Below are 25,829 nucleotides of genomic sequence, written 5' to 3'. Positions count from 1 at the left end.
CATTGTACATTGGGAATGTCTTCCCAAGCTGATAGCTGACATGCGCACTGGTGAGGGCAGTCTTCAGGGTCCAAGTTCGAGTAATTCATGTAGCAGGTTCCTCAAGGAGACCTTCCCTTCCCATCCCAGGTTGGCCAAGGAGAAGCCACGGGCACCAGTCACCCTTGAACGGGCATCTTTTCCTGTCATGCCCTTGGACTTTATTCCCACAACCAGCCAGGTACAGACAACAGGTACAAGTCTGACAGCTTCTGAGATCATCCCAGCTCTTGAAAGAAAGGAAGGACCACCACGCGTGGTTTCTGGAGTAGTGTCTGGCTGCTGCCAGCAGGGGGTGTCTTGAGCCAGGCCTCAACACCAAGGTTGGAGGTGTAACCGGCTGCAGACCCCGACCCCTCACCCCAGCTTCTCAGTGTGTGCCCACAACTCCAGCCAGCTCTCCCCTGCCCCGTCTCTGTCCGTTAATCCAGCCACAACGGCTGTTGAAAGGCAGCTCTGAGGGGTGGGCAGTGGTCCAAGATCATGAGCGTGGAGTCTTGTGGTGTGCACCTGCCGTGCTGTGGGTTACTGCAGGACACCTTGTTCCTGACAAGCCGCTCAGCGCTGGCACGCAGGCATTGCATAACGGGGTTGGAGGAGGCCTTCTCGCTCTTGTCTGGCTTTTCTTAACCTCCTGCCAAGCTGATGTGTTCTGCAAAGTCCCTTTGGGGAACAGGTTCTGCTGGCCCCAGGCCCCTTCCTTGGGTCGTTGACTGCCGGAGAGCAGGGATGAAGAAGGATGGGCTGGGAGAGAACATGGAGACCCTGCCCTCGAAGGAAACGCTGCCAAGTTCCTAGCCTCCTGGGGGGGGGGCTCCTGGCCAGAGCAGGCTGCTCTCCTGAGCCGTCAGGCACTGAGCAAGCTGGCGTCCCTGAGGGCAGGGCTGGAGCAGCTGCGTCTGTTCTCCGTGGAGCAGCCAGCCAGGGGCACTGCAGGCCTGGGTTTGCGTCTGACAGGTGGCACGAGTCCTTCCGCCGCAGCCCCCTCCATGGGCTAGTCAGAGGTGGCTGAGGCGCCAGCAGGCAGCGTGTGGCTCAGGTTGTGTGGCGTGTGGCCGGTTTTGGGGAGCTTGTCTCTGCTTCCCCAGCTGCTGCCCGTCAGCCGGGCTGGCAACCACCTGGAGCATATCGGTCAGCACAGACCTGGCAAACAGGGACCAAAAGCTTGCCATAGCTGCTTGGCCCAAGGAGGAGGAACATGTCCCTGGTGACCACAAGTCCCGAGGCAGCCTGGGGCTGAGTCACCCCAAAGGCCACCCCTCCCACGCTGTCCATCTCAGCAGGGTCTCCATTCCTGCGGTCTCTGTGTCCCCCCCTCCTCCCCTGTTGGAGGTCCGCTTCCTGGCCAGATCCCAGTGTCCCAGGCCCCTGCCCCAGGCGGCCGCAGCCTGCCCTGGGCCTCCTGGGAACACACAGGCAGACGGAATGTGGGAAAGAGTGGTTTTCCTGGAAAGCAGCCTGGGAGGGCGGCAGCGCGGCCAGCTGTGTCTCAGCGGAGCGGAATGTTCTGGTGCCCGCCCCGTCTGGAGGCCAGCGGGGATGCTGGCTGGCCCTTGGCAGGGGCACCTGGGGCTGGGCCTGGGTGGGCGGGCACAGTAGACTGCGGGGCATCCACACCCCATTTCCCAGGGTTGTCTGACTCCCAGACCCCAGAGAGGCCCTGGGCACTCTGCCACGCACCCCCATCACCACCATAGGCGGCAGCAGCTGGGAGCAGGGTCACAGATGGGTCACTCAGGCGGCTGGCTGCTCCCCACTCCTGTCCTGCTGGGGTTGGGGGGGGGTCATGTTGGGGATTTTCTCCCATTTTATTTCTGCTGAAATGAAATATGTAAGTTCATCATTTGGAAGCATGAAATTCCATGGTGTTTGCACACTCAGGACCAGGCAATTGCTGTGAGTTCTAGAACATTCCAGCTCCCAAAGGGAAACTTGAAAGAGTTCTTTACTGTAAGGGGGCTGCAAAGTCTGCAAAGGGAATATGACTTTCCCCCACCTCTTTTTTTTTTTTGAAAGGCAGAGTAACATGGGAGAGGAGAGAGAGAGAGAGAGACAGGTCATGCATCCTCTGGCTCACTCCCAAGACACCCACAGCAGCCAGGTCTGGACCAGGAAGAAACCCAGAGCCAGGAACTCCATTTGGGTAGATGGTGTGGGCCCGGTGCTGGGGCTGTCACCTGCTACCCACAGGCAGGCGGGGAGGGCTCAAGGCCAGGCCCTCCCATTGCCACAGCGCACCACAACGCACGGCCCACCCTCAGTGTTTCCTTTCCTTCGATTTCCTCCTGGGTATTTTGGAGTCCTCTTCTCAGCTTCTCGCATTATTTTCCTGCCTCTTATTTCCAGGTCATTCAAAGTGACGGAGACTGGGAGAGAACAGCCCCGCACAGCTGTGCGTGTGCACCTGTGCCAGGCTGACCGTAACATCACTTCCCATGCTGACTCCCAGATCCAGCTCCATCTACACAGTTCCCATGTGCAGGACAGTCCCCAGCCAAGAGTGTCCCAACCAGGGCACCGGCAGTGCCAGGAGACAGAGCACCAGAGCGTGCACGCGGGTGGAGAGGACACACCTGTCCCCCACCTGTCTGCAGCGCCAGGGCGCCATCGCAAGGGGCAGCTCTGAGAGCAGCTGGTATCAGGGGTGGGCACTGGGATCCAGGCAGCCAGGTCACGGGGGTCAAGGGCTGGCAAGAAGCAGCTGAGGCAGGAGCCCCGGGTAGGCTGTGGGGTCCCCATGTACCCACTTAGTGAGTGTGCCCAAATGCCCACTGTGCATGTGCGGGGTGCACAGAGAGGGGAGAGGAAATAGAAGTGGCATTCCGCCCGGGGCAGGCTGCCCCTTGCGGTCACTGGGCACTCTGGCTGACCAGTACTGGGCTGAGGGACGTGGGTTCTGGAGCGCTGGGCTTGGGGCACACCTCAGTGTACGCATGGCTCCCACCTCCCTCCCAGAGGCTGGCTGAGCCACAGGCCCTGCCTGGGAGGGTAGTGGGTCTGGGGGCTGAGCCTGGGGCCCAGGGATCACATACTACCTGCAGCTGCAGAGACCAAGTCTGTGGGGGCTTCGTGTGAGGCGTTGGGAGGCAGAGCCAGGTGGACACTCAGTGCCAAGGGCTGCTCCCACATGAGAGGGGCGCTCAGGGGCTGAATGAAGCGTCAGGGTCATGCTAGCTGGAGTCCAGGGTCAGCACGTGAGTGGTCTGAGCTTGGACACTTCAGTCTGGGGGCTGAGAGCGAGCTGGGAGTTCTCTAAGCCTGGAGCCAGGGCAGGATGTAGGGCTAGGTCAGTGCCGGGACATGGGGTGGGGAGGGGGCTGCCTGAGGGCCACGTCTGGCACTTCAGGAGCAGGAATTGTCCTGGGGTCACCCTCCTGCCACAGGGCTGGGTGTGTGGGACTTGCAGGGCTGGCGGAGTGAGGGCCACTTCCACAGGACACAGTGGGGAGGCAGAAGGCTTGGCAGCTCACCAACCTGTAAGGTGTGGCCTGACTGTGCGCCCAAGAGCACAGCCCACTACATCGGCTCGGCCTGGGCTCAGGCGGCAGGACTCATGGGAGCCTGGAACGCCAAGTTCAGAGGCCCTCCAGGAGGCCGGCAAGGGACGCTAGCCACAACAACGCTGCAGGCTGGCCCAGGGTTGGTTGGCATTGCCAGCACTGTGGGGCGTGTCCAGCTTGGCCATGTCACTGTGAGAGCGAAGCAGAGGTGCCTGGGTGCGTTTGTCCTGTTTCTGCTTTCTTCTCGGCCTCTTTCCACGGATAACCCACAGCCCTGGCCTCCCGTATCCCGAGTGTTGGAGGTTGCAAGGGCGTGACCAAGGGTCCTGGTCCCAGCTGGACACTGCGGTCCCTGTGGCCTGGGTGGGACTGTGGAGCATGTTGCTGGGAGAGCAGGTGAAGGGAGAGCCTGGGGGTGTAGTCCTTTGTTGAGGTTTGGCAGGTGCACCTGACTTTGGGACCAAGCCCTGTCCACCTGTCTGTGGGCTGAGCTGACCCAGCACCTTCTGGATCAGCACCTGCTGGGGGCTGACAACTGCTAGGCACAGGAACCCCTGACCTTTCACAGCCTCTGTCCTGCATGGGGATGCCTGGTCTGCCTCTCACCATTGTCACAAATGCTCACAGAATTGCCAGCTTTGGACACTGCTCCCTTGCCCACTGGGCTGGAGCCTAGAAGCCTGAATCCAACAGGGGTCTCCCTTGGCTGAGCTTGGGGACATCCCACTGAGGGCTCCAGGCAGTCTGTTTCTTTGTTGTTTCCGGCACCCAGAGCCCGGAGCAGTAGGAGTTTCTGGAAGGGCTGCTGGGTGGGGTGGCTGCCAGCCAGGCATGCGGAAGATGAGCGATGCTAAGAGGAGGCGTGTTCTGTGTTCTGGACCTTAATGCTTACACAAGTCCAGCTGGTCCTCACAGCAGGTTTAGCGGTTGGGGCTTGTTCAAACTCCCATTTCACAGACATGGAGACCGAGGCCCAGAGAGGGGTGAGCTGACCTCCAGGTCAAGGGTCACTGTTCTGTGGATGGCTCCTGACCGCTGCATGAGTAACTTGGCCTGAGCAGATGGAGGAGCTGGAATCACACCCCCAAAGTGTGGAAGTCTGAGGGAGTGACAGATCCCAGGCTGGGCCCCAGAGGCACTCAGCACATATATTCACAATAAAGGAATATTCTAGAATCTAACCTAAGGTAACAACAAGAGCTGGGGCTGGGAGGAGCCAGGGGGCAAAAGATTCGTGCAGGTGATTCTGATGGGCGAGACCACAGCTTCCCAGACATGGAGGTTGCAGATGATACGTGGCTGTGGGCCCAACAGGAGACCCCAGGGCAGACCCTGAGACGCACCCCTGTGGTCATCCACCAGGAGGCCAGGAGCCACTGAGAGCAGACGGGGGAAGCCGACCTCTTTAAGAACACAGACTGCGGGGAGGGGAGCGAGGTCCTGTAACGCACCCATTTCCCAGATGGCAGCACCAAGGAGGAGGTTCACTGACACACAGACGCTAAGCAGGGCTTGGCACAGGAGTAGAGTGTATCTGCTGCATGGGTCCTTGCACTGCCCAGGGGAGACCAGCCTGGGCTCTAGGTTGCAACCATGCCATGCCAGGTGAGGGTGGCACCTCTGCTTTCCCATTTGTGCAACTGCGCTGCCTCAATGCTCAGCAGCCTGGCACCAACCCCCCCCCCGTCTGCGAGCCCCCTGTTTCCACCCCCCCCCCCCCCCCCGTCTGCGAGCCCCCTGTTTCCACCCCACCCCCCACCCCCCGCCTGCAAGCCCCCTGTTCCCTGCACACTGAGGCTGCTGGAGCACACCTCAATACAAGAGAGACCCCAAGGTGAGGAGGAAAGGAGGGTGCGAGGTCAGGGGTCTCCCCACGGTGGGCTGACCCCAGGAGTGTTCCTGGCAGGGCGCCTATGGCTCAGCATCCCTTTATTCCCCTCTCCCCTACGCCCCTCTGGCCCCAGGCTGCAAGGAAGTGCCCATTAGGGGGAGTGGAGGGTGGCAGGGCCACTCCTGGCCATGGCCCTGGGCAGCCCGTTGCCCCCTCCTCCCGCGGCTGCTCCGCCCTGGTTGCAGTCCCCGCCAGATGTTGTAGGGCAAGCTAAAAATAACTGGCGGCAGGAGGGGGCATGTGCCGGCGCGCACACACGATCCCAGGGACCCCGCTGGGTGGAAGTTACCAAGTCCGGCTGCCGCTGCCTTGCACCGCACACGCTAGCGGGAGCCCGCCGGCCACAGGGGTCCCGGCTCCTCGTGCCTGTCACGCCCCGCCCCGGCCGCGATGGGCAGCCACGGGGGGAGGAAGGGCCTCTGGGCTCTCTGCTTCCTCCTCCTCGTCCATGACGCGACTGCCAAGACTTTGTGGAAGCGGGCACGGCATGCAAGGCTGGCCCCCAAGTCCCGCGTGAGTGCTGGGCCCCGGCGGTGGGAGGCGGCTTGGGAGAGGGGCCTGAGGTGCAGGGAGGACAGGCAGGCTTTCTGAGTGGGTCAGGGCGTATGGAGGGCTGCTAGACTGGCAGACGCACTTGCTCCTCCTGGGAGGTCCCTAGGGATGCAGGCTCCGAGGACTAAACAGGGAGCCCACCCCACCTCCAGGATGACCAACCAGGAGCTGTGCGATGGGTGTGGGTCCCCACCAACCTGTGGTGGAACCCACTCTAGGGAAGCCACCCCCCAGCATCCTGCAGGTCCACAATCAAGGCGATGTCAGCTCCCCCACGCCAGGGAGAGGGAGGCGGTGGAGTGACAACCTGGCTGTCCCCAGGGAAGGTGAGAAGCGGAGCCAGGTGTGCAGTGGGCAGCGCAGGCTCCGCTCCTGGCTGCCCGGTGGCGTTAGGGACCTTTCCTGGAGTCTCGCTGACCCACAAATCCCTGTTTGTCTGTTAAGAATTGTTTTTGAAATTTTGACCCAGATCACATTTTCTATTACACTTCTTTCACTTATTTATTACTTTGTAAGTCAGAATTACAGAGGAGAGAGGGAGAGAGAGAGAGATTTTCCATTTGCTGGTTCACTCCCCAAATGTCCACAATGGCCAGGGTTGACCCAGGCCTTGGGCAGGAGCCAGGAGCTTCGTCCGACCCCGCATGGGAAGGCTGGGCTGTGTTCTGCAGGTATTCTCAGGCCATTAGCACTGAGCTGGGTCAGCAGTGGAGTAGTGGGACTTGAACCAGCGCCCCTGTGGAACGCCAGTGTCACAGGCGGTGGCTTTACTCTCTGTGCCACAGCACAGCCCTTGGTACATTCCTTTCAATCCACACGCTTTGGCCACCAGACACTGCCAGAGGCTTTGCGGACACAGATATCAGATCCAGGCTGGGGAAGCTGACAGCGAAAGGGAGGGGAGGGAGACAAAGGGAGTGCCATGGAGAGAGGCAGCAAGGAGAGAGGGGCTGTGGGGGTGGGGAGGTGATGGGCCCCTCAGCATCAGGACATTCGGACCCTCGGACCCTCGGGTGGAGATGCCCAGAGGATGGTCAGGTCCTTTAGGCCACAGTAGAATCTAGGGGACACGGGGGCACCAAGCGCTCAGGGCCCACATGCACTGTCTGTACCTCTTAGCAGCTTTTACCAGGGAACTGTGAGCTTTGTGGGCGCCGTCCTGGTGCCCTGCCGGGGACTGCGTGAAGTCGGCCCCCAGTGCGTCCCGGCGGATGGGGGCGGCCAGACGCAGTGTGAGCATGGCAGAGTGCATGGCAGGTGCAGCTCGGCCCCAGGGCAGCATCTCCCTGAAGGGTGAAGGGTGTTTGCTCTGAGCTTGGGCGATGGACTGGACTCTGCCAGATGGCTAGGAGGGAGGGGCTGACAGTGAGGGCCCCCCGGGGGCAGGCCCCTGTGCCGGGCCAACCTCACATTCCTGACCTCTGAAGGGGTAGGTGCTCCTAGGAGGAGGCAGGGGGCCGTGGGTGGAGTGGGAAGTGCTGGTCAGGGATGGGAGGTGGAAGGGAGAGCTCCCCTGGGATGCTATAATCCCTGGAGGCTTCCTGGAGGAGGTGGGCCCCTAATGCAAGGCTGAGGCCCAGAGGGAGAAGCATGAAGGCTGGGAATCCCTGAGCAGGAGCCAGTACTGGCCACAGGGGCAGGTCCTGCTTAGAGTTCCCGTCCGTGGTCCTTGCTGGTGCCACTGCCGGCCAGGAGGCAAGTGGCTGAGCTTGCACCTGTTACCCTGTCCTGGCCCCTCCCCTGGACACGGGAGGGGGCTGTGTGGACAGGCGTGCCTCCTCTGAGGCACGAGCCAGGCCTGGCAGGCCACAGGCGCAATCTCTGGCGAGCTCTTCTGCCCAGGCCACTCCTTGCCTCTCTGCTGGGCCCCAGGCATGGCCAGGAAGTGAGTGTAAGGGCCTCCCAGGGCTCTTGCTGGCTGATTCTGTAACAGATGTCTGACAGGGAACTTGGGGATCATGGGAGGCAGCACCATGACTTCTGGTATGCCCCCAAGGTGAGTCTGCAGAGTTGAGGGCTTGGGGGCTTGTCAGGGTGAGAAGGGTCCAGTGCTGGGCCAGAGCCAACTGTCCGCTGCAGAGTGAACGGAGACAACACAGCCTTGTTCCTGACAGGATCCTACAACCTTGCGGTTCAGCTGTGGCCGCCACCCGCCTGTGTGCTCTCCCCCTCCCCCGGCTCATCCCTGCGGGGTGGGGAGGTGCGACCCGGCCAGCTCCAGCTCCTCAGGGCCTCGTGGTGGTGGCCTGGAATCACCATGCCAGGCTGATGGCGGATATGGGCAAGGCTGCAGGTGCAGGGCAGAGCTGCCTGCTCCCGCCCCAGCCTCCTCCGTGGACAGTGGCTTTGTTCAGGGGCTGGCTCCCTTGGTCAGAGCACGGCTGGCTGATTGCCTAGGGTTCAAGCTCCGGGGGCCAGTACCAAAGAGGGAGGTCCCTCTGGAACTTCTCCCCAGCAGCCCCAGCTCTGCTGCCTCCCAGTTCCGTGACCTGGAGCTGCTTCCTCCTCTCGGGGCCACGACTGCAGCTCTGGGTCACACATCTTTGCTTTGTGTCGCCCCTTCGGCTTTGCCTCATGCGTCAGCAACGTCGTCGGCATCGAGGGCTGGGTCATTCACTGTCCTACAGCTGGCCAAGAGCAGCGAGTGTATGAGCGAGCTTTCAGCGATGTTGGCACGGGGCCCAGGGCTCATCTTGGAACCGAGCCCCGCGAGGACAAGGCCGATGTCCCCGAGGGCATCTCGGGGCTTCCCACAGCGGGCCTGAGATGGCGAATTTTGGAGTCAGTGAATAAATCGTGAATACCTTCTGGAACTGCAGAGAAGGGATGGAAAGTTCCGGAAGGCTCTCGGGTGCACTGGATGATGCCAGCTTTGCAGGAAGGGGTTGGTGACGTCTGTATTCTTGTGAGATGCAGGCTCGTGGGTCCTTGTGCTCCTGTGTCGAGGTCCCGGGGCGGGGGAGGCAGGAAACGGCATTCGTCACTGCGGGGTGAACTCCGCACCCTGTGTTCCAGGGAGAGGCGTATTTTTAGACCTTTGAGCGAATTCCAGAGGAAGAGCAAGGCGTGCTTAGAGGGAAGCCGACTCTTCCTGCACCCGGCGAACGGCCCTGGGTGCATTGTTCTTGGCGGGGCCACCAAGTCCCAGACGTTCCAAGGAGGGGCACGGCTCCGGGCCGAAGGAGGGCGTGGCGGGGCGAAGCTGCATTCTTTGCCCGTAAGAGGGAGCCACGCGGCTTGGCGCTGGTCACTCCGACCGCGGTGTTTGGGGACCACGCACTTAGCTACAAACCAGTGAAAACCGCCCAGGTGCTAGCGGGATGTGCGGGCATCCTGGGGCAGAGGGGAGGGTGTACTTCTAGACTTTTCCACAAGGCAGCTGTGGACAGCGTATTTTTCCTGGGTGGCATTCTGCCGTGAAGACCCTGTGTCAGAAAGGAACTGTTTTAAAGTGACCAGCCCAGGGACACGTGACTGTTTCCCAGTGTTGGGCAGTCCCTACTCGCCAGCCGACCACCACCCCAAAAAGGAGCCCCAGCCCTGAGCAGCAGTCCCCTCTCCCCCTCTGGCTCTCCCCTTCCCATGCCCTGCCCACTCATCGTCCCCTGCAGAGTTCCCTAGACCTGGGGTCACACACTGTGTGTGGTGCCTTGCACAGGTTGGCAGCGTGTTCTGGCTTCATCGTATATGGCAAGCGTGTTAGCAGGAGACCCGAGCCGTCTCTTTCACGCACCGGTGTGCTTCCAAGTGTGTGCCTGGTCCATCTCTGGTGGGTCAGCCAGGCTGTTTGCTTTGGGCCAGTCCAGATTTGACCTTGGACCTGCATGCTTGGGCTTAAGCTGGTGTTTCCGGAAACGGTTTCCTGAGGATGTCGGTTATGAATTGGCTTTGCAAACCCACAGAGTTCCCCCGAGGACCAGCCAGGGGGTCGTAGGGCACAGCGAGGCCACTGTGCTGGAGCACTTCCTCTGCAGTTCCGCCAGGGCCCAGGGCTGCTCTGTGCATCCCGGAGGACGCTGCCACCTGCCAGCCGGGGTGAGCTGCACCTAAGGGATAAAGCTGCATGACTCTGCCTGAGAACAAGAGAGAGACAGCAGGAGGCCAGGGGCACAGGGAGGCCTGGAGCCGAGTCTGAAGGACAAGGGGAATTCGCTCTCCAGGCCAGAGAGCGCCCAAGGAGGCAGACAGCTCCACGCCTGCATCTTGCCCACGGCTCTGAAGCTGGTGAGCTGGACAGAGAGCACTCGTCTCTCTGCACCTCAATCTTCTCATCAGGAAAATGGGTTGACGGCAGCCACGGCCTCCAAGGCCCATATGGAGGACCCAGGCTAGCACTAGCACACAGCAGCTGTTCTGGGTGCTGTCCTTGTGAGACATATGGCCCAGATGCCAAGCCTCTCTTGGAGGGTGGGAGATGGCAGCAGGACCTGCCCATGAGGGCTGGTGGCCACTCAGGGTGAGCCCAGGGAGCTGGGCTGCTCCAAATGGCACCCTTGCATGTGTGAGCCCCACATGCAAGGAAGCTGGCTGCTTCCAGAGCTCCAAGCCCCAGGGTCTTCCCATGTGGCCTGTGGGACGCTCAAGGGACGTGTCTTGCACAACACACACTCACAGCCAACTGAAGTGATTCTGCAGAGCAGGGGCGCGGTGTCACACCCTACACAGGGTGTGATTGTTGGGGAAGGCCACCTGGTCCACTGGGCCCTGCAGAAACCGATCCTTCCCCCCCAAAGGCAGGAGGCCAGCACGCCGGCCGCACTGCCATCCCCAGCCCTGCCCTCGTTGGGCCCCCAAGCACTTGCTGTTCTGAGAACCCAGGACATGGATGAGACCCAAATCGTGCCTGCACATGGGGGTACTGTTGGTGGGTGTGCACATACTGCCCAAGGGTGGGAAGGGACTGGGTGCTCTGCGAGCCAGGGGCCAGGGCCAGCAAGGGAGTGCCAGAGCCATGCTGGGTGTGGTGGTGGGACAGCCTGCTGGGTAGCTGAAAGGTGACCTGGGGTTTCACGTTCTGGGCCCTCGGCCCCTGGCAGCCTGGGTGGGTGTACAAGATAGGGGTCATAGAAGCACAAGGGGTCTGACCTGGAGGCCAAGGTTTTGGAATCCCGCCCCTTTAGCCTGGTGCGGGTGGGGGCTCTGCAGAGCCATCGGATGGTGCCAATGCTGGCTGAGCACCCATCAGTCATTTCTCAGGACCGAGGAAGCAGTGTGGGGGTCCTGCCCGAGCTTCCGCTGCGGGGCGGGCGGCGCTGTGTGGAACATCCACTGCCTTCCCGGACGGTGGAGCCGGTTATCATTCCTGCTGTCGGTGACTTTTACTTCCAAGGTGTTTATTCCTTAGTTCCCGCCAGATTCAGTTTGAACTGTCCTCGACACACACCAAAGATCTAACGTGGATCCCCCACCCCACCCTCCCTGGCGTCTGGGCGGGGCCAGCGTGGGCTCCAACTCCCATCAGGTCTCACAGTGTGAGAACGGAGCAGGTGGAAAAGTCAGCCGTGCCCTTCTCTGGCTACACGGCGTGTTCTTAATCACGCTCTGGGGAGGCCTGGCAGCTGTCGCCTTGGATTTGGGTTAGAAACGCTGGGCCCTGACCTGGGTCCCGTTTAGGGACCTCTAGAAGAGGCCAGCACCAAGCAGGCGGCTGTGCACTCCTGCTGTCAGCTCCAAAGCTGAGGAATGCGGGGTGCTGGGTAAGGAAGGGGGTGACTGAAGGCAGGTTAGGAGACATGAACCCTAGGTCCCCTCGCACCTGCTCCTGCCTCTCTCCCCATGCCCAGGCACCACCTTGGTGTGTCTGTCCTTTCCCTGCTGTTGTGACTGACATGCAAGACAGCAAAGACAAGTTTTCTGGGTGGCACAGGCATAGGAGAGGGACCCACTCTCCCTGGGTGCCCCTCTTCCTGGGCAGCAGCCACGGGGCTCTGGTGTCTTCACCCCACCTTCCACTCTGATCTGGAAGTTGCTGGTTGCCTGGCACCCCCTATGGGGCATGGGCGGCAGCACAACACGGGGCACAGGTTCTGGGCACCTGGACGTCCCTCCATCCTCAGGAGAGCCTGTGGAAGGAGGTGCTGTGCACTGTCCCCTCATTACAGAAGACGGGGAACGGGATGATGCCAAGGTCCCTTGGCGTGCGGGTGGCTGGGCTGGGCTCTGGGCTCTGCTGGCCGGATGCAGCTCCCAGGCGGTTGTCCCTTAGCCCTGGCAGCCAGCAAAGTTCAGCTGTGAGCCTCATTGGGGTAGAGGTGCAATCAGGGAGTGCTTCACGGAGGAGGTGAGGTCTGGGCTGAGCAATGAGGTGGGAAGGAGCCATCCACAGCAAGCTGAGGAGGGAGTGTGTCCCCAGTGATGGTGGTGGCCTCGAGGGACGTGGGCAAGGAGAGGACAGTGTGACAGCGTGCCATGACAAGGGCGTCGGGGAACTGAGAGGTGAGGCCTTGAAGGTCAAAAGGGGAAGTGGGGCAGACTTTGTTCCAGGTTGCTAGAAGCCCAGGGGACTTGGAGCACAGAAGTGACCTGATTCATGGCTGCCTTCAAGCACACACGTGTACACCCACTGTGCACACACGTGTACACCCTGCAAGGACAGACACACAGAGGTGTACGCCCAGCGAGCACACACACACACACACACACACACACGTACAGTGGTATCTCCCACCCTAACTGCACACCTTCTGCCCTGGGCATGTCACCCAAGTTCAGAGTGCACAGCCTTGGGCTCGCTCTGCCCCGTTCAGGGGTGGGCCCCGGAGCGTGTCCCTGACACCACCTCTCCCCTCTGCCCCAGGCTGAGGAGGTGGGCACTGGCGGCCTCAGGCAGCCCCGTGCTGACCGCTGCCCGCCACCCCCACGAACACTGCCCCCTGGCGCATGCCAGGTGGCTCGCTGCCAGGCCGACTCCGAGTGCCCGCGGCACCGGCGCTGCTGCTACAATGGTTGTGCCTACGCCTGCTTGGAGGCAGTGCCACCTCCACCGGGTAAGTGGCAGCTCCCAGGGCGGTGTGGGAGGGACCCCCAGTGCCTGCCTCCTGGCTGCTCCTTGGGGTGGGCATCCTACTGGGGCAGCCACACCATCTACAATCCCTGAGACATGCACTCCAGGGGCAACACTGGGGAGGGGATGACACATCCTTGGACCCCCAAAAGCCTCTCCACTCAGTGCATGGGGTACGGCCATCCCAGGACCACCCCAAGGCCTCTCCACTCAGTGCATGGGGTACGGCCATCCCAGGACCACCCCAAGGCCTCTCCACTCAGTGCAGGGGGTACGGCCATCCCAGGACCACCCCAAGGCCTCTCCACTCAGTGCAGGGGGTATGGCCATCCCAGGACCACCCCAAGGCCTCTCCATTCAGTGCAGGGGGTACGGCAAGGAGCTCCTTTACAAGTGTGGGGGGCTGGCAGCTGGGTGCCCCTCACTCTCAGCCCTGCAGGTGCTGAGTCAGGCATGCCTGCCTGTTTGGGTGGTGGCCTCACCCTGTGAGAGGCTGAGCCCTTAACCCTGGAGGGCTCCCCCAAGAGGTGGCCTCCACCTGTCCCATGGTTCAGAGAAGAGTTAAAGGACTCATGAGACACTCAGGGTCAGGCCGTTCCTCCCCGCCCCCTGCCAGCCTTGACAATGAGAGACCGGATGAGAGCCCTTGGGCTGGGTGAGCTGACACAGGCAGACCCCGTCCAGCTGGGCCACAGGGCATTCTTCTTCGGCCGGTGGCCCAGGGGGGTTCTCCCAGGCCCAGGCACTGCACGGCCATGCAAGCCTTCCGGGCCGTTTGGTTCAGGGTCTTGGTTTCATGCAATTTGCAGCTGGAGACACATGAATTCCTAGAAACCACATGGTAGGCACAGTGGTCAGGTGGTCCTGCCGTCTGCGGGCAAGTGTGTGTGATTTAGTGCCCCTCCTGGGCCCCTCACTGCTGGGAGCACCCCTTCCGTCCCGCAGAGGCACCGAGGGCTCGCTTCCTGCCTCTGCCCCTTTCTGGATGCTTCTCCGGCTGTGTCCCTGCCTCACACCACGAGGCAGGGCGCGGCCAGCAGGGGGCACTGTCCAGCTGTTAGCGCTGAGCCCCAGGCCTTCTTCATGAGCCCTGCACAGTGGCCCGGGCCCCATGAGAGGGTGCGGAGGGGATCCCACTGAGCTGAGGGGCAGGTGAGGCCTTCAGAGACCTACAAGCGATGCCCAAGGACCTGGGTGTGACCGTGCCCTCTCTCAGTCGTAGACTGGCTGGTGCAGCCGAAGCCACGGTGGCTTGGAGGCAACGGCTGGCTCCTGGATGGCCCTGAGGAGGTGCTGCAAGGTGAGGACTTCGCATGGAGGCTTCTGGAACAGCTGGGGCGCAGGGTCGCACAGGGGTGTGTGCGCTGCTGTGCGTGCCTGCGTCTGTCGGGGTGTGTGGCAGCTGTGTTCACACCCACTGTGGCTGCTCTGTGTGAGTCTGTGTGTGTGTGGCTGCGGGCACAGCTGTGTGTTCCCGGGGTGCCTGTGCATGCCAGGCTCCCCAGGGAGCATGTGACAGCCTGCCTGTGCACCTGCTGCTGTTGGAGTGTGTTTGCTGCACCCCGGGGCCACGCTCTGAGACCACCCCCACGCATCACCTCCCCACAGCAGAGGCCTGCAGTACCACGGAGGATGGCGCCGAGCCGCTGCTCTGTCCCTCGGGTTACGAGTGCCACATCCTGAGCCCAGGGGATGCGGCCGAGGGCATCCCCAACCGTGGGCAGTGTGTCAAGCAGCGCCGGCCAGCAGGTGAGTGCAGGTGCCTAGAGCCCTGGGCCTGGCCCCGCCCTCCCAGTCCCCCACTCCTTGCCCGGGAGCATCCTCGCTCCTCCCTGGGGTGCCCCATGTGCCTGGAGCTGGCAGACAGGCTGCAGACTCCAGCTCTGAACCTTCTAGCAGGGCAGATTTGGGGTCATCGGTATCTGAGCCTTGGTGTTCCTGTCTGGAAGATGGGGCTACTCTGCACGTCTGTGGGGGACCCAACAAGGTCCAGCCCTGAGAGCAGGGCAGGCAGCAGGAAGCGCTCAGCAGACGCCGGCCAGCTGACCTCGTCTGCACAGCCACCTGCCGGAGCTGGACACAGCCTCAGCTCCTGGGACCCCTGCCAGGACTATCGGCCCGGACGCCACGTCTGCCTGGCTTTGGAGACAAGCAGTCTGGGACTGGGGCGCTGACTTGCATGGCTTTTCCAAGGATGGTGCGGGCCAGCCGGGGCTCCTGGGGGCTTCTAAACCTGCCTGCCATGCCCGCTGAGGCAGAGGGTCGGGGTGATGGGGAGTGGAGCACTGAGACCCACTATGCCATGCCAGTCCCGAGTCTTGGAGATTTCATTAGCTCTTGTCTCTGAAAGTCAAGGTCGGCTGCAGACACAGATTTGGATGCACCTTGAATTTCATTAACTTCCTTGACGGTGAAGATCTCAGACGGGAGTGGGGGGTCTCTGGCTCCCAGAACTACTAAGGAAGAAAGCTGTCAAGTTCTTTACCTTATTATTATTTTTAAGGCAGAGAGAGGGAAATGAGAGGGGCTGCAGCCTGCTGGCAACCCCCCCCACACACACACCTAGGCCTGAGCCAGGCCTGAGCCAGGTGCCAGGAGTTCGAGACGGGTGCTCCTGAGGGTGGCAGGGAGTTAACCCCGGGAGCTGGGGTCGGGGCTGGGGATTGAACCAGACGCTCGCCTGTGGGAAGCAGGCCTCTCAGCCACTGCGCTGAGTGCAGCCCTGAAGGCTTATGGCTTTCTTTAGCTTCAGACTTGAGCATGAAGTGTTGAGTCTGACGCCAGTCCCACCATGCTCGTGCCTGGCTGTCCTTGCCCACCACTGCCCTCGTCCCATCCCCGCTCCGCAGGAGCCAGCAGGTGCATCTGCGTGGACAGTGCAAGAATCAGCCACAGTTCTCATACCCACACCGAAGGCGCAGGCTCCAGGGCAGAGACCTCTGGGGGAGCTGACGGTCACTGGGCTTTTGCTGTCCAGCAGCTGGTGGTGGGACATGTGAGGTCTGTGGCAAATCTAGCTCTTCAGAGAGTGGGGTCAAGGCCAAGCAGTGCCTTGGTCTGTTAGGGTCAAGGTCACTCAGACACGGAGACAGGGGAGCCTGGGACAGATGCTCAACGGGAGTTAGGTGGATTCAGCTTATCCTGGAGTCCAGGAAGCATGTTTGATCAAAGCCACGTAAGTGTGATCTCACACTCGGCCACACGAGGGCGTCCTGGGCCCGCTCATCCCTCTGCTGGTTTGTGGCTTTGTGGCTGGGGAGGGGTGAGCAGGAGTGAGCGCCCGAGCCTAGGAGTGTCTCCCATTCAGGGCATGGAGTGCACCTTGCACAGACACTGTCAGTGCCATGCACACGACCTGGTAGTGTGGTGGGGAGGACGGTTATCGCCAGCAGGGAGACGTGGGCACATGAAGGTCAGTCTGTATGTGTGCTGCCGCCGCTGGGCTCCAGCCTCTTCTTGTTGCCGCGAGGTGAGGCTGCGGTGAGAGCCGAGGACCGGCAGCAGCTCAGGCCACTCATCGCTTGCGTGTATAAAAAGGCCGTGCTGGGGTGGGGAGAGACTTCTTAATGTTTGCATCTGGATGTGTCCGATGAAGTTGCTTCTTCCCGTCCTCGGTAACCTCGCTGAGTACTCGCTGCAGGCCCCTTGTCGGGTGCATGACGCAGAGCAGGGACCCCCGTCGTCGGTCACTCTGTCCTTGTAGGAAGGCTGTGTTCTGACCTCGGCGTGATCATCAACGACCCTTACTTCATGCTGCATTGAAGCTTGCTCCCAGCTCCTCAGCGAAGATGCCGGCACCTAAAGCTTTCGGTCTCAGAGCACCCCGAGGTCTCCCCAGGAACACCTCCGTGCTGGGGGCCGAGCTGACCTGTGCTGCCCACAGGGAACAGGTGCTCGGCCTCTGGCTCAGACTGGGCACGATGCCCACAGGGTCTGGGGTCAATTCCTACCCCGCCTCCTGACCCCACTTTTCCCCCACCCACGTGGGAGACCTGGTTGAGTTCCCAGCTGCTGACTCCGGCCGCAGCCCGGGCTCCGGTGTTGTGGGCATAGCTTTCTCTTCGTCTCTTTCATTCTGTTTTTCTGCCTCACAAATTAAACTTTAAACAGGTATAAAAAAAAACCTATTAGACATTAAACAGAAATAACTTATTTTTCCTTTGAAAAAAAATCTGTATTCTAAAAGGCAAAGGCACACGAGGCGAGTGGTGTGGACTTAGCTAGCCTCGCGGTCCTGCGCAGGGACCAGTTCAGGGTCGCTCCTGCGTGGCAGTCACACGGCCCTGGGACATGCTCCCATCCACGCACAGCAGGTCCTCAGCAGGATCAGGGCGCTGGGCTCGGAGCTGCTGAAACTGGTTTTCCCTTCTCACGTGTTTTTCAGATGGACGATTCCTGCGACACAAATTTTACAAAGAACACCCAGGTGAGTGGGCAGAGGCCCACTTCCTTGTGGAGGGCATGGGAAAGGGGGTGGTTCTTTGGTGACACTCAGCAATGACATCACTCGGTGGGGAACAGAAAGGCTGTCAGGACAGCTGCTTGGGGAGGAGCACGGCAGCTGGGACGGAGGGCCAAGAGGACAGGGAGGTGTGAAAAGGCACAGCCACAGCATGTGATGTGCAGGGCAAGGGGGTCAAGTGCAGTGGGGCACGGAGAAAGCCTCCCTTGGGGGCTGGGCGTGGAGCAGGTCAGCGGGCCAGGCCTACTTGCAGAGTGTCAGGTGACAGCAGCCAGTGAGCCGGACGTCTGAGCAGGAGGAGACGCCAGCTTGGACCGACCCCTTTTTTCTTGTAGAAGGTGACTCTAAGAACGTGGCAGAGCCGGGGAAGGGGCCGCTGAGGCCCTTCCAGTGAAGCGACCTCCGACAGGTGAGCCGGGTGCGGCCTGGGCAGCTCTCACCAGCAGAGGGCGAGAGTGAGGCTGCACCCTCCCAAGAGAGTCCCGTTGCCGGAAGCCTAGGATGAGAAGGTGTTGTTGCAGCAGGGGAGGGGGTGCTGGGAGCAGGGAAGCCCCGGAGGGGGAGGGCAGAGGCCACAGGAGGAGGTTAGAGCAGGCACAGGTGCTGCCCTGGGTGGTCCCAAGGAGGAGATTCAGGTGACAGGCAGGACCTGACCTGGCGTGAGCTGGGGGACCCCTCAGTGGGGGCATCTGGGACCAGGGGACAGAGCGGGACCCTGAAGGAAGTGCCAGCGCAGAGCTAGCCAGGCCTTGGGGGGAATAAAATTCTGGCTCTACCTCCTCTGTAAAATGGGGGTGACCGTGGGCAGGATGCTGCCCTGGCAGACCGCATGGGGAGCTCAGAACTTGATCTTGGCAGAAGCCAGCAAGCTCCTCGGGCACAAGGTGGGGAGGTGAGGATGGAGCCGGGAGGGACCCCAGTTCTGCCGAGGGGAGCAGCTCCTGCTCACCCCTTCTCTGCTTCCCTTTCAGCCTGGTCCCCAGAGCACCCCTACTTTCTGCGAAGCCTCGGAAACGACCCCCGGAAGTCACCCCCTCGCCCTACCCCAGCTCAGCTCATACCCCTACCCATGTCCCCAGGGTCCCTCCCCAGAGAGGGCTCCTGTTCCCTCCCCTCGTGGCCGCGCCTGGCAGCAGGGAAGCCACCACCCCTTCTTCTCGGGCAGACGCTGGCACCAGGAACAGTGTCCACAAAGCACTCCGAGACCCCCTTTCAGGTCGGCCTTGGGGAGCCCTGACCCCAGATGCTCCCCAAATAAATATGCTGATGGACACAGAAGCCCCTGTGGACGCTGGGGGACCCCAGTCACACGGGATTAGCTTGACTCACGGGGAATGCCCTTGATTGACAGCTGTCAGAGCTGTTGTTGGTTCATCCTGGGAGGGGCGTGGTCTGTGAGAGCTCTACCCCCAGGACCCAGAGCACTGGGACTCATGCAGATGTTGGCGGTGTGTGTGTGTGTGAGGCTGATGGCTGTCCATGCCTGGATTGGCTCTGAGCCCAGCGTACACACACTGAGTTGTCATCTTGAGCTCTGTGTCATCACATTGATGGCAAAGGTGGCAAGTATGGCAGGAAACAAAACACATGCTGGGGAGGTAGCCCAGGTCCCACAGTCCCTGACGAGGGATGCTAAACCCTGGCATGGGCAGGGGGGAAGCAGTCAGAGGAGGCTTCCTGGAGGTGGTGATACAGATCTGTCCATGACTAATACGTGGCCAGTCCTGGGAACCTTTGCCTTGTAGCAAGATTGCAGGCCCTGCTTGATTTAAGCCAGGGTTTCTCCAGCAGCCCTGTGGGGTTGCAGGCGGGGTCACTCTGCCCTGTGCTCTAAAGGACATTGACCAATGGCGCTGGCCCCTTCCCAGGGGACCACCAGCAGCCCCTGACTGTCGCTAGAGCTCCTTTGGGCACTGTGGTCCCCAGAGACGTCCTCGGCAAGCTTCCGTCCTGCAGCTTCCCTAAGGTTCAAGGACTGCTGTTTTTGCTTTTGAACTTGGAGCCCACCCAGCCCTCCTGGGGCCATGGTTGGTTTGGAGCCAGTGTCAGCACCTCACGTTGGAGCAGGTGCTGGGGACTCCAGGGGTCCGGGGAGGGCTGTGCTCTGGGACTGAGGCCCCACAGCAGCCCTGCCGCCCCTGGCTCTGTGGACTAAGAACCCCTGTGCTTCTCACTCTGAGAAGGGGGCAAGGCTGGCCAGGGCTTCCCCGTGGGGCTGGGGGAGAGGCAGGCTGGACCCGGAGGGGCCAGAGCAGGCCAGGAGCAGCGGGGCAGCAGGAGGCGCGGGCTGGGCTTTGGCGCTGCGTCTGGGGGACTTGTATCCTGGCTCCCAGAACAGCGTGTGTATCTTACATTTTTCCCATTCACTGCCAGAGTCAGGTTACATTTCACACCAAGGTCACCTACATGGGCTCTTTTTTTTTTTTTTTTGTAATGATTCTTTAAAACTCCTGACTTTGAAGGAAGGACAAATTCCCAGGACACGCAAGCAAATGTGCAGGGATGTCCCTGTGCCCTCTAGCCCTCCTTGTGTGACAGTCGTGGTGTGCACGACCGTCTCGCCAGAGCCCACAAGTTGACATTGGCACCATGCATGGTGCCAGCTCAGTCTCCAGTCCCCTGACAGTGGGGTATATCTGTGTGTCTGTGTGTGCTGTGTCTGTGTGGGCACACGTGTGGCACCGCAGGGGCCAACCTGCTCTGTCACCTCCAGGTTTTCCTGTCCTGATTTGTGGAGGAAGCAGTAGAAGCTCAAGGGAGGGGTGCAGCCTGGAATTGACCGGGCAGGATGCTGGGGCGCCCGAGCCACGGCCACACCCCCACTCTTCCAGGAACAGGAGGGACCCCGCTTCCTGGCTCGGGTAGGTCTGATTTGTTTCCCTCTCCCCACGCAAGGCGGGAAAAGCAGAGGTGCCCAGGCCGAGGGAACAGCACTGGCCGAGACGTGGCGCTCCCAGCAGCTGGCAGAGCTGAGCAAGTGGCTCTGGGTGCTGCCGGAGGTGGGAGGGAGATGACACGGGGCTGGCCGTGACCCACGCTGAATTTGAACTTCGCCCAAAAAATGACAAGGAGCTCCTCGAGGGTCTCCCCTTGGGCAGCACCCCCTGACTCTCCCAGAGCCCGGAGAGGTGGGTCTCCTGTCACCACTTGCAGGTAGAGATGTGGAGGCTCTGAGAGCTGAGTTTGTCCCCGAGGGGACTCTTCAAAAGCTAGCCTAGCAGGGACAGGATTCTACCCCAGGCCCTAGCCGACTGGGGTGGGATGCCCAGGGAGAAAGCTGGCCCAGGTGCCAGGCCTGTGCCCCATGTGAGGTCAGTTGCTGAATGCTGGGCCAGGGACACCCACCTGCTTGCTCCCAAAAGCCACCTGAGTCCGGCTAGGTCAGTCACATGTCCCTGCTGAGAGTTCTCAACAACCCCGACTCTGGCTTGGGCTCCCACAGATGGGTTTCTATCTTCTGCATCCAAACCGAGGCACTAACCCAGTACAAGGCAACCAAACACACCCTTTCCGGGAGCGTTGGGCAAGCTCGAGGCACCGCGGGGCGTGGGGAAGCACCTGAATCGGCTGCCAAGGAAGTCCTGCCGGCCTGCCCTTCCCATGCCACGACAGCCTGAGCAGGCCCAGCTGGAGTGAGCTCAGGGCCTCCCTGTGACTGCTAGCTGGAGCCTGCCCAGCCCCCTGCTCCCGGGCGGGCGGGCTGCTGGCACGGTCTATGCCTAGCACTGGGAACTCACTGAACAGGTGCCTTGTGGCCGGCCAGGCTGGCCTGGAGGATGTGGGCCCGGTGGGTGAGGGCGCTCATGGGCTCACCATGGGGCCAAGCGCCCTGTCGTTCACACCAACTGCCTCCATGGCAGCCAGGCTGGGTAGACACGACCTGTCTGATACTGGTGGCAAGAACTGACCTCACTCATGCAGGGCCCGAGCAGGAGCTGCAACTCCGTCTTCTGCACGGAACAAGGCTTAAGCTGCATGTTTCCGAACGTGACACCTGGGATGCAGCTGGGGGACAGCGTGAGTCCACTGACCCATCACCATCGTCCCATCCCATCTTGTTTTTTGCTAAAGGCTCCTGGCTTCAGTGCTGGCGGCTGCCGGCACGGAGAGTGGACCAGTGAGAGGCAGATGCTGTCTCCTGAGCGAGAGCTCCATGGACCCCTCTGTTGCCTTCCAGTTCGGACCCCATGTCTGCTTTGTGAATGGCTGCAGCGGATCAAGCCAGGAGGCACATAGGCCACTCTGTCTCCTGTTGACCGAGCTCATGCTTTGCACAGGCCTGGCCCTCCCACAGGCCTGGCTGCCTTGAGGGGCTGGACGGGTGCTGTCGGTCACGGCTGCCTGCCCACGTGGCTCCAAGCACAGCGCAGGGACAAGGAGCCAGCAGCTGATGCCCAGGACGGAGCTCCGAGGGCTCCTGGGGCACAGCCAGGGTCCTGCAAGGATTTGCAGAGCAGACTGGGCCCCGGCAAGTAGCCTCAACTCTACACCACCAGGGCATCCCCTGCGTGAGGTCACAGCGGGTCCCGGGGAGAGGCTGGGAGCCAGTGAGAAGGTCACGTGCGGTTGCCTCTGCAGCTTTAGAGTACCGGGCTAGAGGGCGTCCCCAGGGACCCTGGCAGGGAGTCGCCCTTGGGGAAGCTGCACTGCCTGCATGGCGATGAGCTCTGAGCTCCCAGTTGCCCTGGGTGACAGCCACCCCAGCTGTCCCCGAGGACCTGCTCCCAACATCCTAGAGAGAGAGAGACCAAGAGGGGGCTCAGGGCTTGGAGAGCTGCCATGGCTCCCCTCCCAGGACTGGTGGGAAGGAGCCGGGGCCCGAGGGCCCACAGGTCAGGTGGCTGTGACAGGGCCCAGCGTCGCAGTCATCTCAGGCTGATCAGCTCTAGGTGAGGAAGGGACAGTCCCAGCTGGGGAGTCCATAGGGACTGCCAGGCTGTCTGCCAGATGGAGGCGTCCAGCAGAGTGACCCAGACCAGGAGTCTCTGGGGCGACAGAGGAGCAAAGCCCAGCTGTGGCCGTATCCCAGACCCAGGGCTCCACCACATGAGGAAGTCGCGGTCCTGTGACCCTGGCAGCCAGCTCTGTGCCCAACCTCCACCCTCTCCTCCCTTCCCTGTGCCCTGTGGGAGGTCATGAACCACAGGCTGGCAGGTGGGTGGGTGAGTGCTGGATGGCGGACTGGGAGGGTCGAAAGGGTGGTGTCCTCCCAGACACAACGCAGCGTGCAGCTGGGCAGCCCGGGTTCTGGCCTCTCCTCTCCCTTCGGCTGGGGCCGGGGTCAGGTTACTCAGCCCTGTGCCAAGTGTGTCCCAGGCCGGGTTCCTGGAGGCAGCTCCGAGACAAAGATGTGTGTGTGCAGTCACGCAGGAAGTGCCCCCAGCAGAAACCCGAGAGGGCGGAGGACAGGAGGTGGGCTGAGCTCAGCTGACCGACAGGGGCTCTGCCAGCCAGCTCCACGCTCCCGCCTGCCCTCGCCAGCTCCCTCCTGGGCGTGGGATAGCCAGTGAGGCTGCCATCTACGGCACCAGCATCCTACACGGGCACTGGTTCGTGTCCCGGCAGATCCACTTCTTATGGTGGCCTGGGGTGTCCCCTACTTGGGTGCGGCGTCTCTGCCGCAGGAAGACCATAGAAGCCAGGATCTGTCCTGCCAGTCGTTAACATTGAACCTGTTTTGCTAGAAGGCAAACACATAGATTACAGCTTATTTCATAGGGTGGGCCCCTGCCCGAGCAAGGCCTCCCTTGGGTAGGACCCTGGTACTGAGGCCTTGGGCAGCCGAGCCCCCAGCAACGAGCACAGCTGCCAGGGGCCAGGCTGAGTGGGAGCAGGCGTGACTGACAGGCCGGGGCTGCGGGGAGCCAGGATGAGTAGTCTCACCCTACTCTGGCTCTAGTTCTCAATGCTCTGGGGTCCCCCAAGGTCAGCCCAAGAAGCAGTCTTTGTTGGGGAACAGGGCAGCCCCCACAGTGGGTGTGTTCCTGGGAGGTGGTTCTGGGAGGTCCCCAGCCATGCCTCAGGCCTCACCTTTGGGCATTAGGGGAGTCAGCTGTTGAGGATGAGTCAGGGGGTGGGGAAGGGGCAGCGGTAAGGCTAATGTCTCAGGCCCCTGGAGAACGCAGGGCTGGCCACGGCAAACTGGGTGGAGGGGAGGGGAAGGGGGTGGGCGAGGCTGCTGCTTGGGAACCCCAAGGGGCTCTGAGCTAGGGGGATGGGCTCAGACTATTATAGGGCCACCTTGTTACAGGGGAGCCAGGATAGGAGGCTGGGGAGGGAGATCTCAAACTCCCTCCAGCACCTTCTAGAAGGTTCTGTAAGGAGCTCCCCTCTTCCTTCTTGTTTTGAAAACCCCTTAATGTGCCAGGTGTGAACAACGAGGGCTACCTCTAGCTGACTTGGAGAAGGTCTCCGACAACAGCCCCGGGGCAGGGCAGGGGCTGGGATCTTGTAGCCAACAGTTTGGCATCTCACTGCTCCCTGGAGCTACCATCCTGGGTCTGCCTGCCTTTCCCAGGGATCCTGGAGGCCCTGAGGCCTGGCAGTGGCCACGGTGCAGGGAGAGTGTGCCAGGGGTGCAGGGTTCTGCTTTTCATGGTGCAGGCTGGGAACAGGTCCACCTTGGGTCCTGGCTTTGCCCTTCTCTTCTCTTGAAGCCCCATCCACTCCAGCGGCCCAGAGCGTGCCCGCTAGTGCCCACAGTCCTTCCCCATGTCACCTGTCCTTGTCCTGATCAATTTTCATCCCAGTCACAGCTTACCAGGGGCTGTCAGAATAAACTGACGCCCAACTCCCGAGAAATGTGGGGGCTCCAGAGAGGGATGCCCCTGCTTCTGCCAGCTCCTGGAGGCAGGGCAGTCTGGTTCCTTGACTTGCCCCAGGCCCTGCCCCCGGAGCTGTTCTCCTGACCTTTGAAGTAATTGTGCTGGTGAGGGGCAGGGGTCACTTGGGATGCCCCCATTCCATATCCGACAGCTAACTCGGGACCCAAATCCTCAGCTTTGAATCGGGTCTGCTGCCGATGGGCCTGGGAAGTGACAGGTGACAGCCGGAGGCCGTGGAGAGGGTGATGCCTGGCTGTGGCTGTGCAGGCCCTCGGGGAACAGACTGGCAGATGGAATCTCTCTTGGTTCTCCCTGACCTTCTACTCTCCTCTCTCCACCCTGCGCATAAATAAATAAATCTTTTCAACAATGAAGTCATTTTGCTTCCGAAAGGCCCAACGGCTCCCTTGTAAAGGAATCATATTAACCGCCTGTGTACACAGCCACCACAAAGCACAGAGCTGAGCTCCAAGCTGATGGCGTTTTTAAAGAATTTGGACCAGACGCACTTTGGTCGGCTCTGCCCCCTCGAGAAAGGAGACACTCAACACCAGCCTGGTAACGTGCAGGTGGCCGTTTGCCACCACAGGGCCGGCAGGGCCTAGAGGGGACACTGTGGCTTCCCGACAGGCCGCTGGCTTGGCAGGTGACTGGGGCTGAGGAGGCATGCCATGTGAATGGGAGGGGAGGGTGTGGCCTCGTTGCTCCAGGTGCACGGAGCAGACTTTTCAAGAAGGGCTGGATGCTTCAGGTTGGGGCGCGCCTTGACCCAGCCCTGGTTGAGCGGGGATCCCTCGGAGAGCCTGGGGTGCAGGGACCTGGCCCGTCCAGAGACTGGACATCAGAGTGGGCACATGAGCTCTCCAGGCTGAGGGGGAAATAAGACCACAAACCAAACACTCCCGCAGGCAAACATTGTTGGCCCAAAGGGATGGAGACTCCAAGAACCAAGCTAAGAAAGGGTGCTGAGAGCCCCTTGGAGAGGCCCCCCACCACAGGTAGCCCCGCCGCCGACGGGCGTCCTCGGCTCCCCCAGCCCCAGGTCCCCACCGGGGCACGTCGCTTGTGGTCCCCTGGGTCTTGGCCTCTAGGGAGCAGGTACAGCTGCAGGAACTGCTCCCCGAATAAGGGCTTGGGTCATGAAAGTGAGTCAGGACGTGGGGGAAGGGATGTCAGAACATAGAGTCACGGCACTCTTTCAAATGTGCGAAGGAGGCGGGCATGCCGTGCCCGAGCCGCCTCTGCGTGCTGTTGATACAACTCCGAGGGGCTGTTCATTCTGACATCAGAATTACAGGGAACAGCAAAGTCAGACCCAAAGGAAACAACGGACAGCCAAGTTGGAGAGAGACATTCCAAGCTCCTCCTCAGCTTGGACAGGCTGGGCACTTGCTGTCCACCCAGGGGTCTGTCCACCTGGGGGTTGCCATGGCACACGTGGCAAGGACCCGAGCCTGAGCTGAGTGGGTTCCCAAGGATGCATTCACAGCAGTAGGCACAGCTCCTGGCCAGCTGCTAAGCCTGGAGCTGCCATGCGTGGTCCTTCTAGCTCAGCCTG

At 61.4% G+C, this 25,829-nt stretch overlaps 1 protein-coding gene across 1 annotated transcript; it reads left to right on the top strand.

Annotated features, from left to right (window-relative positions):
* The first annotated feature begins 5,820 nt into the window (after window positions 1-5,820).
* On the top strand, window positions 5,821-17,841 carry WFDC1 (WAP four-disulfide core domain 1). Its single transcript, XM_040982025.1, has 6 exons — window positions 5,821-5,943; window positions 12,779-12,968; window positions 14,202-14,285; window positions 14,594-14,734; window positions 17,370-17,411; window positions 17,783-17,841. The coding sequence occupies exons 1-6, from the start codon at window positions 5,821-5,823 to the stop codon at window positions 17,839-17,841; spliced, it is 639 nt and encodes a 212-aa protein (XP_040837959.1).
* Window positions 17,842-25,829: the final 7,988 nt, after the last annotated feature.

Source organism: Ochotona curzoniae, unplaced genomic scaffold (genome assembly GCF_017591425.1).
Source record: "Ochotona curzoniae isolate NIBS_2020 unplaced genomic scaffold, NIBS_Ocur_1.0 contig_3622, whole genome shotgun sequence".
Classification (NCBI taxonomy): Eukaryota; Metazoa; Chordata; class Mammalia; order Lagomorpha; family Ochotonidae; genus Ochotona; species Ochotona curzoniae.
This window is presented reverse-complemented; position numbering and strand designations above follow the sequence as displayed.